The sequence below is a fragment of the Gopherus evgoodei genome, chromosome 3 (genome assembly GCF_007399415.2).
Source record: "Gopherus evgoodei ecotype Sinaloan lineage chromosome 3, rGopEvg1_v1.p, whole genome shotgun sequence".
NCBI lineage: Eukaryota > Metazoa > Chordata > Testudines > Testudinidae > Gopherus > Gopherus evgoodei.
Window position 1 is genome coordinate 217,413,420 of NC_044324.1, and position 13,702 is coordinate 217,427,121.

Here is a 13,702-nt window from a genome sequence, read left to right on the forward strand (position 1 = left end):
TTCTAATCTTTGTAAATACGGTCTTCCCCAAAAATCTCATCTCAAAAGTAACATGTTGAGAGAAAAATGTTTGTGTCTGTCTTTTAGGCAATTGCACATTATGAACAAGCTGCAGATTACTACAAAGGAGAAGAATCCAACAGGCAAGTCTTCTTCATAGAATAGTTATTTTAAACAAGGGAAGTTTACAGTCTGGATTTATCCTTTTTTTCTTTCCTATAATAAGATGTGCAAGTATTATATGCCTCTCCTAATTTGTGAATTCTTTAATAAGATGTCCAAATCCTGCATTAAGATGCTGAGATTGTCACTTAGGTACATGAAATTGTCATTCACTTATCTGTCTGTCAGTATGAGTATTCAAACAGATCTTTGGAGACCTATTAAGGTGCTTGCATGTAAAAACTGATTTCTGCCTTTGTTTAGATTTTAATGCTTGACTTTCATATACCGTTTAATGCTCATGCTTTCTAGTCTCCTTGGGGCTGAATATCATACCACAGGTCACTGGGAAGAGAACTTTCTGTAGATTTGCAGAAAGCTTTCAGAGTCAACATATGGCCTTAGTGTGCTAATAATTTTGGTATTTTTAATATACTCCTTTTTCTAACAGGTAACTGCTGGGGTATGTTTTCACATGCATTAACTAGGGATGTGTCTATTAGAGAAGTAGGGAAATTGACACATGTACCATTACTTATTTTAACTGAAGTCCTTGATTGTAGTTCAGCTAACAGGTGTCTGCTGAAGGTGGCTGCATATGCTGCTCAGTTAGAGCAGTACCAGAAGGCAATTGAAATCTACGAGCAGGTTAGTACATATACTCTTTTTATAAAATGGACAACGTAGTTGAAGTCACAGAACGGTCATATTGTATGCTGCTCCTGATGTCTGAGTCAGGACCTGTGGTCACTAAAACTGGAACCCTATGGGCTTGTCTACACTGCCCCACAGTTTGGACTAGGGGGTTGTGAATAGCAACGAGCACTAAAGTGCTGCACTGTGAATCTCCCTCATGGACACTGCAGGCATGAACTAAAGTGTTCCTAGTTCATTTTAACATAGTCCTCTTCAAACAGGACTTCATTAATGCGTTAATGCACTGTTATTTCTACCCCGTAGTCCAAACGGCAGGACAGTGTAGACAAGCCCTAAATCTTGCATTGGTCTCAGGAATGTGGACTAAAGAGATCATTTCCTGCGCTAATTGTGGAAAGAATCAGCATTCTCTCAGTAGTTGAGGCTGCAACTAGTTTCCCGTTGTAAGAGAGAGTTTGCCCATTCCATTCAACTGAACTGGATGTGAAATTTCACATGTGGACTTTGTCAGGTGTAGAGTTCTTTTTGTCAAACTGTGCTGTGAATCAGATGAGCCATTACTGGTAGATATATGCTGTGTTGCTGTAGCCATGTTGGTACCAGGATATTAGAAAGACAAGGTGGCTGAGGCAATATCTTTTATTGGACCAACTTCTGTAGGTGAGAGAGACAAGCTTTTGAGCTTACACAGAGCATTTCTTACCTGGTGATAGTTATTGCATATGTTCTTACCTGAACCAGAGCTTTGTGTTAGCTCAAAAACTGGTCTCTCTCACCAAACAGAAGTTGGTCCAATAAAAGACATTACTGTACTTCACCCACCTTGTCTCTAAAATTTTTGAGAGATGTAATTTATCAAAAATATATTTTACTTTTTGAAAAAGTGAGTGATTTGTGTGTGTGTGTCAAACTGTATCTAGGAATTGGCTTGGCCTAGACACTTCAAACTTAGTTGGTTCCAGACTCCTTTGAGATCTAGTGCATAGCTGTTTTTCTTAAAAAGGCAGATACTGCTTCTATGAGTTGTTCCAGGGTTAAATTCTAACTTACTTTCTAAGCTTAGTTTTGAACGCCTATAACTTCTTGGGTTGGGGGTTCCCTGTCTGGTATAATTTTGGGGAAAGACTTTTGAGGGCGATCAGACATGTGATTGCAGAGTTAGAAAACTTTGTTCCAAAAGCTAATTATGCCTTGTGTTTCCAAGTCTCTCCTCTCTTCCTCCCACCTCTCCCCCACTGCAGAATAGTCTTATGGCTGGAATCTCAAATGTTAGTGCTTGTGTCCTAATGATATCTAGTGCATAGCACTAATAATCAAGAGAATCTGTGAAATAATTAGGAATTATACTGCATGGCTAGAACTAATCTCTGGCGGACCAGCTGGCAGCCGATGCACTTGAGTGGATCATTTTAGTAGAGATTTTGCTGCCACCATATTACTCTTTGTGTTCAGAATTTCCAGACATGAGGGTTGGTAGGTAGCTAGAGGATGACCAATGGCATGAGATCAGCTAAGGTTGTTTGTGGGACTTAATCTGTTAACTTCCTGGCTTTCAAAATTTTTATTTTTATGTATTTTTTACCTTTTATAAGAATGTCCTGTTTTGTTTTCATTGATACCTATTTGCAAACTTAGCTATTGTGTTGTAATGAAGATTTTTGGCTGGGAGTATTTTAAATCAGCTCTTTGCTTTTGAACCCTTTAGGGACCCAGTACTTGTACAGGATATCACAGAATCAAGTCACTGTTCCCTAGTCTGCATCAAATGGCAAATAGAGGCACTGAGAGAGAGGCTGTACTTGTGAAGCAGTGCACAATAAATAGAGCTCTGTGGGCATCTGAGCTAGAATTACTGAGCATCCTCCACTCCTGCTGACTTCCACAGGAGCTGAGGGTTCCCTGCACCTTGCTGAATCAGGCCAAAAGCATTAAGATGTGGGGAAGCAAACTACTGTAATGTAGGGGTAGCTGGAGTCTTATGCTTGCCGACATCATGCCTCCAGGGATGCTGACGGATGACAGTTACTGCATCTGCTCTGCAGTTTTGCTCTCCCCAGTACTCAGCAGCCAAGAGCTAGTGCGCAGGGACATGAAGCCACAGCTATGCTCTTCCCAGTCCATATATGGTCCTTTTGGGGTCTGGAATATTGCTGACAAGAACCTCCTGCATTCTAGGACTGCAGCCATCCAAATGATGTCTGCCTCCTGCATGGGCGTGCAGTGGTGGGAAACCAATTCCTTTCACTCTCCTTCCTCTTCTACTGACCCTGTGCAGGGCAGCTGTGGTTTGGCCTCTATGTGTCTGTATAGTGCTATGTAACATGCTCCAGAACCTGTCTGTAATGCCAGACAAACCTGGTGAAGGTGCTAGAGTGGATTCCCTTTGCCAGCAGCTTTCTGCTTTATAAGAGGAGCTAGGTTCCAATTGGCTGCCAGAAAAGCTTAGACAGAGTGCATCCCTGATGACTGGAGCACAGCGTACAAAACACCACTTAGTTAGAGGGCGAGCGTGTGGTTTTCCCCAGAATCAGCGCTCTTTTAAAATCCTGAACGTGCGCACACACGTGCAGTCTCACGCCTCTTCTGTGGGGACTGTTTGTGCTTAAAGCTAAGCATGTGCTTAAGTGCTTTGCTGGATCAGGGAGAGAGCGCTCAGCAACATGCAGGATTGAGCCCGGGAGGAACCCGAGAGAACCACCTTTCTGTTCTGGGTGGTATTACAGCATTGTACAGCACTGAAGTGCTGCATGGATATGTGCTGTTTGAACCCTTAGAGAGGGTAGATGGGGGTGTGCGCACACATATGTCTTTACAATCACTATAGGTGGGAACTTTAATGCCTAAATCACTTTATTATTATATATATACAAATATTTGTGACTGATTTGTTTCACTTTGGAATTTTGTTGTATTAGATGAAACCTGTTGAGCTGTTGCTTTTTCTTAGGATCTGGTATTTGTTGCATGTTTTTAATCCAGTCTGTTAAACGTGTGTGAGCTCTTGCATGTAATTTTGATCATCTTGGGGTTTTGTTCTTGTCTTACAAAGAAAAGATACCATATAACCTGACTGTCACTATAACTTTTTATATCTAGGTTGGAACAAATACCATGGATAATCCTTTGCTCAAGTACAGTGCAAAAGAGTATTTCTTTAAAGCTGCTCTCTGCCACTTCATTGTGGATGAGTTGAATGCTAAGGTTAGTGACATTCTCCTAGGATGTGCAGCATCACTTAAATGAAATTTTGCAACATTAATTAATGTGATTGAACTATCTCCTATTTCCACAGTTTGGGGGTGAAATATACATTCTCTCTCGATACGCAGTGATTACTATTAAACATTCGCAGTAGGATCTGAGCTGCGGAAGTGCGTTCCTATTAGAAAAGAACAATTGATTTTTATTTTTGTATGGGAATCATTGCTGAGGCGGGCCCTGTTTTTCAAAGCCAGATTTCCTTTTTATGCTTGCCAACATTAGGAGGTGCCCGTAGTTTTGGGTGCAGACAAAAGCATGTAGAGATGTGACTACCACAGTTCAAGCAGACACAGATGTCTACATTCATATCCACAAAATAGCGCCAGCAATTATTTGCAAAAGAAAAGGAAGCGGGTATTAAAATCAGGCCCATGAACTCTGTCTCACGCAGTACTGTTCAAAATAAAACAATTGTCATGCGGGCGCAGTCCCATAAAAAGGGCACGATTTAAGCATCTCCAAAAGGGAGCCTGTTTCTGGTCCCCATTTTGATCAGGGGCTGACTTCCATCCTGCCTGTAATTGAGTTGCTCTTTTTGTTTTGTAGGCACCTAAATAATGCCCCGACTTGCTGGCCCAGTCAGGTAGTTAACATTCTGGTGCAGCACCTGCTGAAGTCAGTCAGGATAGTTCTGTTGATTCCAGTGCGTGTTGGATCAGGCCAGGGTTGTACGACCTGACTTGCACCTGCATGGCCTGGTCCAACACACATTGAAATTAACAGAGCCTTTTAAAGTCACAGCTCAAGCTGAAAAAATAACAGACCACAGCATGTCTGGTTTCTGCTTAAGAGAAAGCATATACTTTCTCCCATGGATGGCGGAAGGCATCCTTTAACTCTGCAGTCTCCGTTGTGTCTCGTTTCGCCTAAAATCTGCAGGGAAGAAAGGGAAACGGCTTCTTTTTTTGGAGTTCTCTCAAGGTAGATCCAAACTTTCCTTTCCTGCATCCTCCCTCAAACAGCTACGTCCCCCTTTCCCTCCCCTCCCCCCCAATAAATGTAAGTTAATTCAGGTGGAAAGGGGACAGCCCATTTAGAGGCTGTGAGACTAGCTGGGGCAGGAGCATCACTTGTTGCAATGACAGGGTTTGACACTTAATTATGTTGCTTCCACCCTTACAATACTTTAGACACATTCCCAGTTAGGCAAAGACCAGTTTGGACCTTCAATCTGAATTTCCTTGTGTTCTTGGGATTTTATTGGACTCTGTTATGTTAGACTGTTTATGTAACCTAAGCCTAATACACTGCAACAAAGACAATAACTATGAGAATAACTCTTGTATTAAGATGAAACCCAGTGGTTGCTTTTTCTAGTAGTTTTAATGGAAAGGCTAGCTTCTCTGTTTCAGCTTGCTCTGGAGAAGTATGAAGAAATGTTCCCAGCATTCACAGATTCGAGAGAGTGCAAGCTAGTAAAAGTAAGTAGAACTGATGTTAAATACAGATGCCCTGAAAGTTGAGTTATTGGCTGGAAATAAAAAAATTGCCCTGGTACTATCTTTCCCTCACCATATCCTATGTTGATCTGTTTCATATTATTTGTATATATTAGAGAACACCCACATGAATTGTACAGAACTTGTGTAACTGGGGAGGCAATTAAATGAGACAAATTATAATCTTAATGAAAGTAGATATTTATGGGTAAGCTAATATTATAACAGTAGATCCAAAGGGCCTGTTGGATAGTATCAGACACTGTCTGTATATTGCTGGATTAAACAGGTTCAGGAGGTCGTTGTTCTGCGTGAAGTGCAAGCACTGGATATTTATTATCTCTTTTGGTTTCTTAATGGAGAAAAGCGTTACATGTAATTTGTAGACCACAGGGTTACAGAATACCCAGACAATGGGTGCCGAGTCTGCTGTAAATTGAAGTGATAAATTTTCAATATTAATGTATAACCCTTGACTGTAATTCTGTTAGAAACTGCTGGAAGCCCATGAGGACCAAAACTGTGAGGCGTACACTGAGGCAGTAAGTAGTCAAGCTGTACACTGATCCATTTGTGGCAGATAATTCTAGGACCAGAGTTCAAAGGAGCCCCCCTCTATGTCTTCATTTTTGCATGTGAATTTTGCATGCTCAGTTACTTGCACAAACGTTCCTGGGCACGGTTGTTCTTTGAGCACTGGCAGCATCTTCTGTGCTGTATGAAACACATAGGCTGATTGCCACCTACAATGAAGCCACTTCACGCTGCTCTGGAGGGGTAAACAGAGCAATGCAAAGAGGCCTGCGTGTGAATGAAAATTCAGGCTAAAGTCTCTGTCCTGAAGAACTGATGGAAAGAGTTTGCAATTGAAGGGCCTGATTCACTACTGTTACTCCAGTTTTATAGTGTAACGCTGCTGAAATCAGTGCAGTAGCAGATCAGGTTCCAAGAGTTTTTCAACATCTCTGGGCCATATTCACGAGTGGGCGTGGGCTGCCTTGGGCTACTGCAGCAATACGAAGCAGCTGAAAATGTCTAAAGGACCCTGTTCAGCAAACCATCCCCATCAGCAAAGCACTGAAGCACACGCTTAAGTCCCATTGAAGTATGTGTGTATGTGTGTGTGTGTGTGTGTGTGTATATATATATATATATATATATATATATATATATATATATATATATATATATAAAAAAAAACCTTGGGTGAGGGTCTTCGAAATTACCAGGGCTCCCCTACTGGTGATCACTGCATTTTGAGGACTCTTTACTCTCCACTCTAGTTCCTTCCTCTTCTGGTCTTTTTCCAGTAATCCTGGCTTCTTTGTGCTTGATATTTGAAATTCCCACAGGCTTTAATGAGCTTTGGCTCAGCCCTTACTACATGTATCAGTGGTTTAAGGACTATTTAACTAACAGAAATTTAACAAATGAATCGCAAATGAAACGTAGCACAGTTTACTCCTAGGAGTAGTGATAGCCATATTCCCGTTTGCCCTCTGTTAAACTGTGTTCAACTTCCTTCCAATTAGGTTAAGGAATTTGATTCCATATCTCGCTTGGATCAGTGGCTTACGACTATGTTGCTTCGCATCAAAAAATCACTTCAAGCAGATGGTGATGGAGACCTAAAGTGAATTATTTGTGGTATATGTGGCATGTTGCCTAACTCCTAAGTAATCTGTTTTTGTGTAATGGCCAGGGACCATTATGGGATACTTGACACTACACCTGGCTTAATTTTGTTGCTTATGAACCAAATGACCTGTATTGTTAGTATCCTGGTGTCTTTTTGATGACATGGATGGATAAGAAATAATACTCCTAGGTGTTGCTGACAGCTCTTCCGTATGTGAGAGCAATAGAGGGATTCACAAGACTTTTGAGATCAGTGAAAGAAATGCTTGGGGCAAAAATCTTTATTTTTAGTAGCTGATGAGCCAAAAGTCTTCCATTTAAAATTTTTTTTTGGCCGCCATTTCTCTACTAGCTCATCGTCTTCAACATTTTGGATCCATGCTTGTAAATATCTGTCCATAACATACAGTACACACAATATTTTCTGATCTAATGCTAATGTATTGCTAAAGTTCTGTGTTTTTAACGGACCTTAGTGAGACATGTAGATTTTTGTTTTTAAAATCGACAGAGCTATTTTAATGCCAGTGAAATGCCTGTGATTTTTAGATACAGTGTGGATGTGTATATACTATACACATACAGATGTGCAAGAATAAATACATAATGGCTTGGGTTTAAAAACACTAATCTTCATAGGTGAGGGGTCTGTATATAATATATTATCAATTACCTTCTCCCAAACCATTCGTTAAATAGGACCTAGCTTATCATGTATTTTCTATTTAAGAACTATATATGAAATGTAAGTTTCTTCTATTTTTTTCTTGGATATATTTTTCCACTTATGTTGTTTTTTGGTGCATACCATCTCTCCAAGAGGACTTTAACAGGTAATAATATATTTTTCTAACTTTTCATTTACTTAAGTTCCTGCTATTGTCTTTGCTGCCGTTTTTTTGTATATTCCAGAACACTACTACTTTCCCTTTGTGCTGTTGGCAAAGCTGTGTCAATAGTTATTGAATTAGGCTTTATCTTAGCTAAGATACCCTCCTTCAGCATTGCTGGACAACAGCTTGCCCAGGCTTGTTTTAAAACTATGTAGAAATTAATTATCTTGAAGAATGTGTGTGAATCCCAGTTTGTGTGTGTGTAGATCCTAGTTTCAATGGAGATAAGTAGACAAGCTACCTATAATTCAATATATGTATGACAGTAAGATAGACTCATGACCATATGCAGTTTCAGTGTTATGGCTTAATATTTCAGTGCAGTTCCAATAAGCTGTAGAAATTATTTCATTCTTATGTCACCAGTGCTGCTTACATAATGAAAGAGTACTAGTTTTATTTTGCATAAATGCTACTAGTCATTTGACCTTTAAATATTGGATACTTTAACATAAGAAAACTCTAGTATCCCATAGTTAGTACCTGTACTGCTACTATCTATGGCCTAGGTTGGTCTTTGATTTCTTTTGGAGGAAAGACCTGCCACAAATATGCATGGACCTACCCACATTCCAGACAGGGTACTAGCTGGCTTTCATTTTTGTTGTCTTTACGAATATCTGTTTTTTGTTTGTGCTGCTGGCTTTGGGATTGAATGACTATTGACCGACATAGTAACCCTAGCAAGCCAGCACACTGATAGGAGACCAAATGATAAAAAACATCTTTCCTGGAATGTGTTATATCAACTCAACTCTCATCAACAATCAATTTAATCTTTCTTCTACTTGATTGTTTTCTAGATGTGTATTTATAAACTAAACCAGGAAGGGCTTTGTGCTATGTAGGGAGTGTGACTTTTCTTGTAGTTGGAATGAATAGCACTAGTGAGTTATCATTGAAATTGTACAAAAGCCTTTTCTCCCTCCTTGTCGGATGGAGATGTGTGGCCAAAAGGGGACTGGGAGGGGCTGGCTCTGATGAGCAAGAGACTCAGATGTGTTAGGAAATGTTAAAGCTGCAACTTGCACAATTAACACTTGCTTACAGGGGCTGGTCCCATTAGAAATGACTGACTTGGATCTCCCTCTAGGGAACCATGCCTGAACAAATCTGACTCTTCTTTAAACGGATATATGCTAACATAATCCTATCGTGTGGCTACAGCTATGGAAGGGGTTTTTCTGTCACTGTAAGAAAACCATGGCCCTGAGCACTAGCACATAAAAGCATTCTCCTGTTGATCTAACTGCATCTACAAGAGGGTTAAGGCACCAGAGCTGTTGCTCAGGGGTGAATTTGTCACACCTGAGTGCTATATCTGTATTGACTCAGCTTCAGCTGATTCTCTACACAGACAACCCAGAGAGGAAAATATATGCATGCTTATGTTTAGGCTACAGTAGTCCTAAATATTTGAAAAAGCACTTGTATAAGAAGAAATGAGGTGTCAAGCTTTGTTTAGTAGAGGAGCATTACTTTTTTCAAGTTGCATAACTTTCCTTATTCAGAAAGGAACATAGTTCTTGATTACATATAGTCTTGCCATAGTACATATAATTTGAGATCAGATAAAACACAGTTCAGCCAACTTTAGTGAAAATCCTACACAGGTATCACCACATGATAGGCACATTTTGTTAATACAGAAATTGTGGAATTTTTTTAAGCACAACTTGGCACTGGTTACATTTTACTTTGTGTGGTTAATTTATTTTTCCAGAACCCAAAAAACCAGTATTTTTGCACAATTATGATAGTATGCATAAATTGCTGATGATGTACCAGAACTCTATGTACTAATCTGTGATCTGTTATTAATGCGCTCTATAATGTAGTAGTTTTGTCTAAATGCAAACCTTGGTGATTTTGTATAGCAGCATGTCATCTGTAAACTGTGATATACCAGTTTATGTAAATCATAAAGCAAATCTGTCAGGGTGTTCTTTTTCCTTCCCTCGGGTCAAGAATCTACTATGAAAACTAATAATGAAATGGCCTTAGCAGGAACAGATTGTTTTGTGTGAAGCAGTACAGTAATAAAATAAAAATTAAGTAATTGTGATGCATTCTTTTCTGGTGAATGGCTACTGCTACGTACTTAAACTCCCTGGTTTGATAGGAGTAGTATTTTTAACAGTAAAGCCCCTTTCCTTCAAAGAGTGCTCTGCAGCAAGTGGTTCCAGATTCTGCATATTTAATGTGTAACTCTTCAGAATGCTGTGCACTGAATTTCACCTTGCACCTAACACCTGTACAGATAAGCCTGTACAATTGAAGTTCGTAGGTTTACAGTGTGATTTTGTTCACTTGTGAAAAGTGATGAGTCCTTTAGAGTTTTCTGATGCACGTTTAACATTGTTGCAGAACTGTTTATCAGCACTATGGAAGCAAAACAGAGTAACAAACAATGGAATGATTAGGCCTAAGGCACCAGTTGGTCAGTAGCAACTTCTGTAGAATTACTGCAAAAGTACCCAGGGGCCTGCTACTGTAATCACATAAAATCATCAGATCTCTGCAATATACAATGCATAGTTCTCAGGGAAGAGGCCCATCTGGTACTCCAAGCAAGTCACTTACAGAAAGGGCAGTACTAGTTCAATATTTTAATAGGATTTAATAGTTTGTACAGGTTACTCACTTCCATACACTCATGGAATACAAAAACTTCCCCTGTCTACAGGTACTAATACTCAGGATTTAAATATATCTACAAACACTGTACATTGGTCATTAGGAATCATTTGAACTTCAACACTCAGAACACAATTTTTGAATAAATATGTCAAATATAACCTCCTGGAAAGCTGTTTTTTTAACCCTTTTCCTGGATTAAGCTAGGGGTCAAAGGTAACATCAGAAGCTCCTTTAAGGTTCAAAAAACCCCCCAAACTCTGGTCCATCGTTTGGTTATTTTTATTGCTTTGCCTACCAGTAAGTCTTTTAGGAGTGGGCGATAGTGATGCATGTGCTTAACTTTCAGCAAGTTTTTCTCAAACTGCTACTTAAACAACACCCACATTAAGAAACCGTCACCAAAAAATTTAATATCTGCAAAAATCAGAAGGGCAGATCCTCAGCTGCTATAAACTGACACAGCAGAAGATTTGGCCCGATATGGAACAGTTAATCGCTCTGTTAGTAGCAAACTACTTGACCAATGCTTTCAAAAGCAGAAAATTGTAGTGATCTTTTGAAAAAAGGCAAGTGGGATTAAGATGTTTAATTGTTGAAAGCTTCATCTTAAAATACTCTTAACTATAGGGCTAATTCTGCTCTACTTAAAATCAGTAGGAACAGGCTCAGGCCTTCTTCACTGACCCAGTCAGCCTCTGCTCAGTTACACACACCAACACATGTAATTTGCTCACAGAACAAAGAAAACACTATAAATGATAGGTTAACTGAACATTAGTTTATTCTTAGTGAGGGAAAATGTATATCTTAACTTGGAAAGTGAAACCCCTTGCAATGGAAAGAAACTGGTTGTACTGAGACATCCCACTTGTGTTCCCTTTACTGCTTGTAAGATAGTTTTTGTCCTACTGCTTATTTTACAATGAGACTAACACCCTGAACTTGACCAGATTTTTGTAGAAGGTATGGGGAAGGGGGGTTCCACAGAAATGTTTGATCCTGCAGTCTCTTACTAGGTTAACACTCAACACCCATGAGAAGTGCCATTAACCATCAGATCATTCATGGGAGCATAGCTTGCAGAATTCAACCCATAAAGGCTGCTCCAAATGCCTAGTGAAGTCAATGGGAAGACTCCTAATGCCTTAATAGATATTGGAGCAAGCACTACCTTCCTTGACATTTAAAAAAGGCACATTGTCAATATCTTCCTGTTAAATTTTTCACCTCAGATACTAAATACCATTCTAATCAGGAAAACAAAAGCTTAAAAAATATAAACAACTGCACTGATGTCATTTATTTTTGGCACTAGCCCAAAGCTGCAGTGGTTGCATTTCCAACACTGACTTAGAAAAGGCTTCTTGAAATAACCACAAAGATGTTTTTCTTTACAAGTTCTATAAAAAGTTTTCAACAGTAAAGTTTGGAGTCTGAAACTACTTGAATGGCCTTAATGTATCCCACTTATCACCTGTACCCCACAGCCCCTATCCCACAAATGAATCTATCAGGAGAGACCCCTTTGTGCTTAAATGGAACCACATTAGTCAATACAGATCTGCACCAGCAGAGCCAGTTGCAAGATCAGAGCTTGAGTTCAAATTTAGTGTAAAAGTTGGTGACAATGAAGCAGTAATTTACCTTTAGTTATTAAAATAACTCACTAAACAATAGATTAGTGATCCTGCTAATTCACAATTGACACTTCTTATTGGAGTGAGTTCCATAACAGCACAATCTGGTTCCAACCCACAGGTTACAAGTTCCACATTTTTGCTATGGAAAAATAAGCACTATTGGAATGTAACTCCATGCATTTCCCACTCTTGTTCCCATTGGTTTTTCCAAATACTAAAATGATTCTGCTTGAATCTTTGGTAAAGCCAAGATTAAAACACTTCCTGAAATGAAATTTAACAGAATTTTATTTTCTACTTACAAACTTTTACTAGGAAAGTATTTATTCGATTAACTGTTAGGCCCACAAGTAACACAATATTTCTGTTTTGTTCACTCCTGTGGAATCGAATTGGAAAAGAAACAACACAAAAAACCCACATCCCTTCCTTTCTAAGGGAGCTGCACTCAAGCCATCCGAACAAAAGGAAGAAGGGCTTACCACACCTTTGCAGGAAGGGTAGCGAAGAGGAGACTGCATAGTCAGATTTCCAGAGATTAAAACAATGGCAGGTCTTCATATGCTCTGCTTGAGGTTAACTGCTCTCTGAAGTGACTGTATTATTTCCCACGTTCATAACAGAGGGTACAGAAAAATCAAGAAATGAATAAAGTAGAACAACAACTATCAGCCGGGAAAAGGAGCTACCGCTAGACTATGCAAATTGAAGATTACAGTTTGGTGGTGTTTTAAGGGTGAGGAGGACATGAATGTCATCCACGACTAGTCCCTCTTCCTTTAGGGGCTATGCTTTCTCCTAATTACATCACTAGGTTCCTGGCAAAGTCAGAAGTTATTAGAGGTATGGCCTAGGCTGGGTTGGTGAACAATACCAAATTATTCCATATTCACCAGAGCATGGAGCTGTGGCTGAATAGCATCTGTCTGTGTATGTAGTACCGTAAGTTCACTTAAGGTGGTAGCTAGGAGGGCTTCTTGGGGTCCCACAGTCCCATCCGATTTGCAGTCTGTCCCGATAGAAGAACTGTTGTCATGCAGTGCAGTCACACTCCCTGGGACAGCAGTCAAGTTTTGATAGTGGCCATTTTCAGAAAAAGACAGCAACTTCTCTGTTATTTTAGGTGACACATGATACTCTTCATCAGGAAGCTCTGTCTTGTGACCTTCGTCGTTCTTAGACACTCCTTCAACAATAACCAGGAAAGACTTCCAGGGTGTATTCTTATCATGTATCTAAAAACAAACACAATACAGTTTCAGCACTTGCTGTTTGCCTTTCTACAGAATCTTCCAGCCAAGGATCCAAAAATCTGTTTACAAATAGTGGGGCAGATTCCGTGCTGCTCCTCAGCTTTTATACGGCTCAGGCA

General features: G+C 39.7%; 2 protein-coding genes across 6 annotated transcripts in view; one reads left to right on the plus strand and one right to left on the minus strand.

Moving 5' to 3' along the window:
• The window catches only part of NAPB (NSF attachment protein beta), a 34,471-nt gene extending 26,985 nt beyond the window's left edge, over window positions 1-7,486 (plus strand). The window contains exons 6-11 of the mRNA XM_030558072.1: window positions 88-143; window positions 726-810; window positions 3,916-4,020; window positions 5,433-5,501; window positions 6,011-6,061; window positions 7,052-7,486. Of these exons, the coding sequence (XP_030413932.1) occupies window positions 88-143; window positions 726-810; window positions 3,916-4,020; window positions 5,433-5,501; window positions 6,011-6,061; window positions 7,052-7,156 (471 nt within the window). The 3' untranslated portion in view covers window positions 7,157-7,486. The remainder of the gene's footprint in view (window positions 1-87; window positions 144-725; window positions 811-3,915; window positions 4,021-5,432; window positions 5,502-6,010; window positions 6,062-7,051) is intronic.
• Window positions 1-13,702, minus strand: part of LOC115649255 (GDNF-inducible zinc finger protein 1-like) — a 32,771-nt gene that overhangs the window by 611 nt on the left and 18,458 nt on the right. For 2 of the 5 annotated variants that reach the window (XM_030558068.1, XM_030558067.1), the window contains exon 6: window positions 13,224-13,565. In XM_030558068.1, the coding sequence (XP_030413928.1) occupies window positions 13,224-13,565 (342 nt within the window). Of the gene's footprint in view, window positions 1-8,800; window positions 13,566-13,702 lie in introns of those variants that run through there. The other 3 variants (XR_003999789.1, XM_030558069.1, XM_030558071.1) reach the window with 3 other exon arrangements.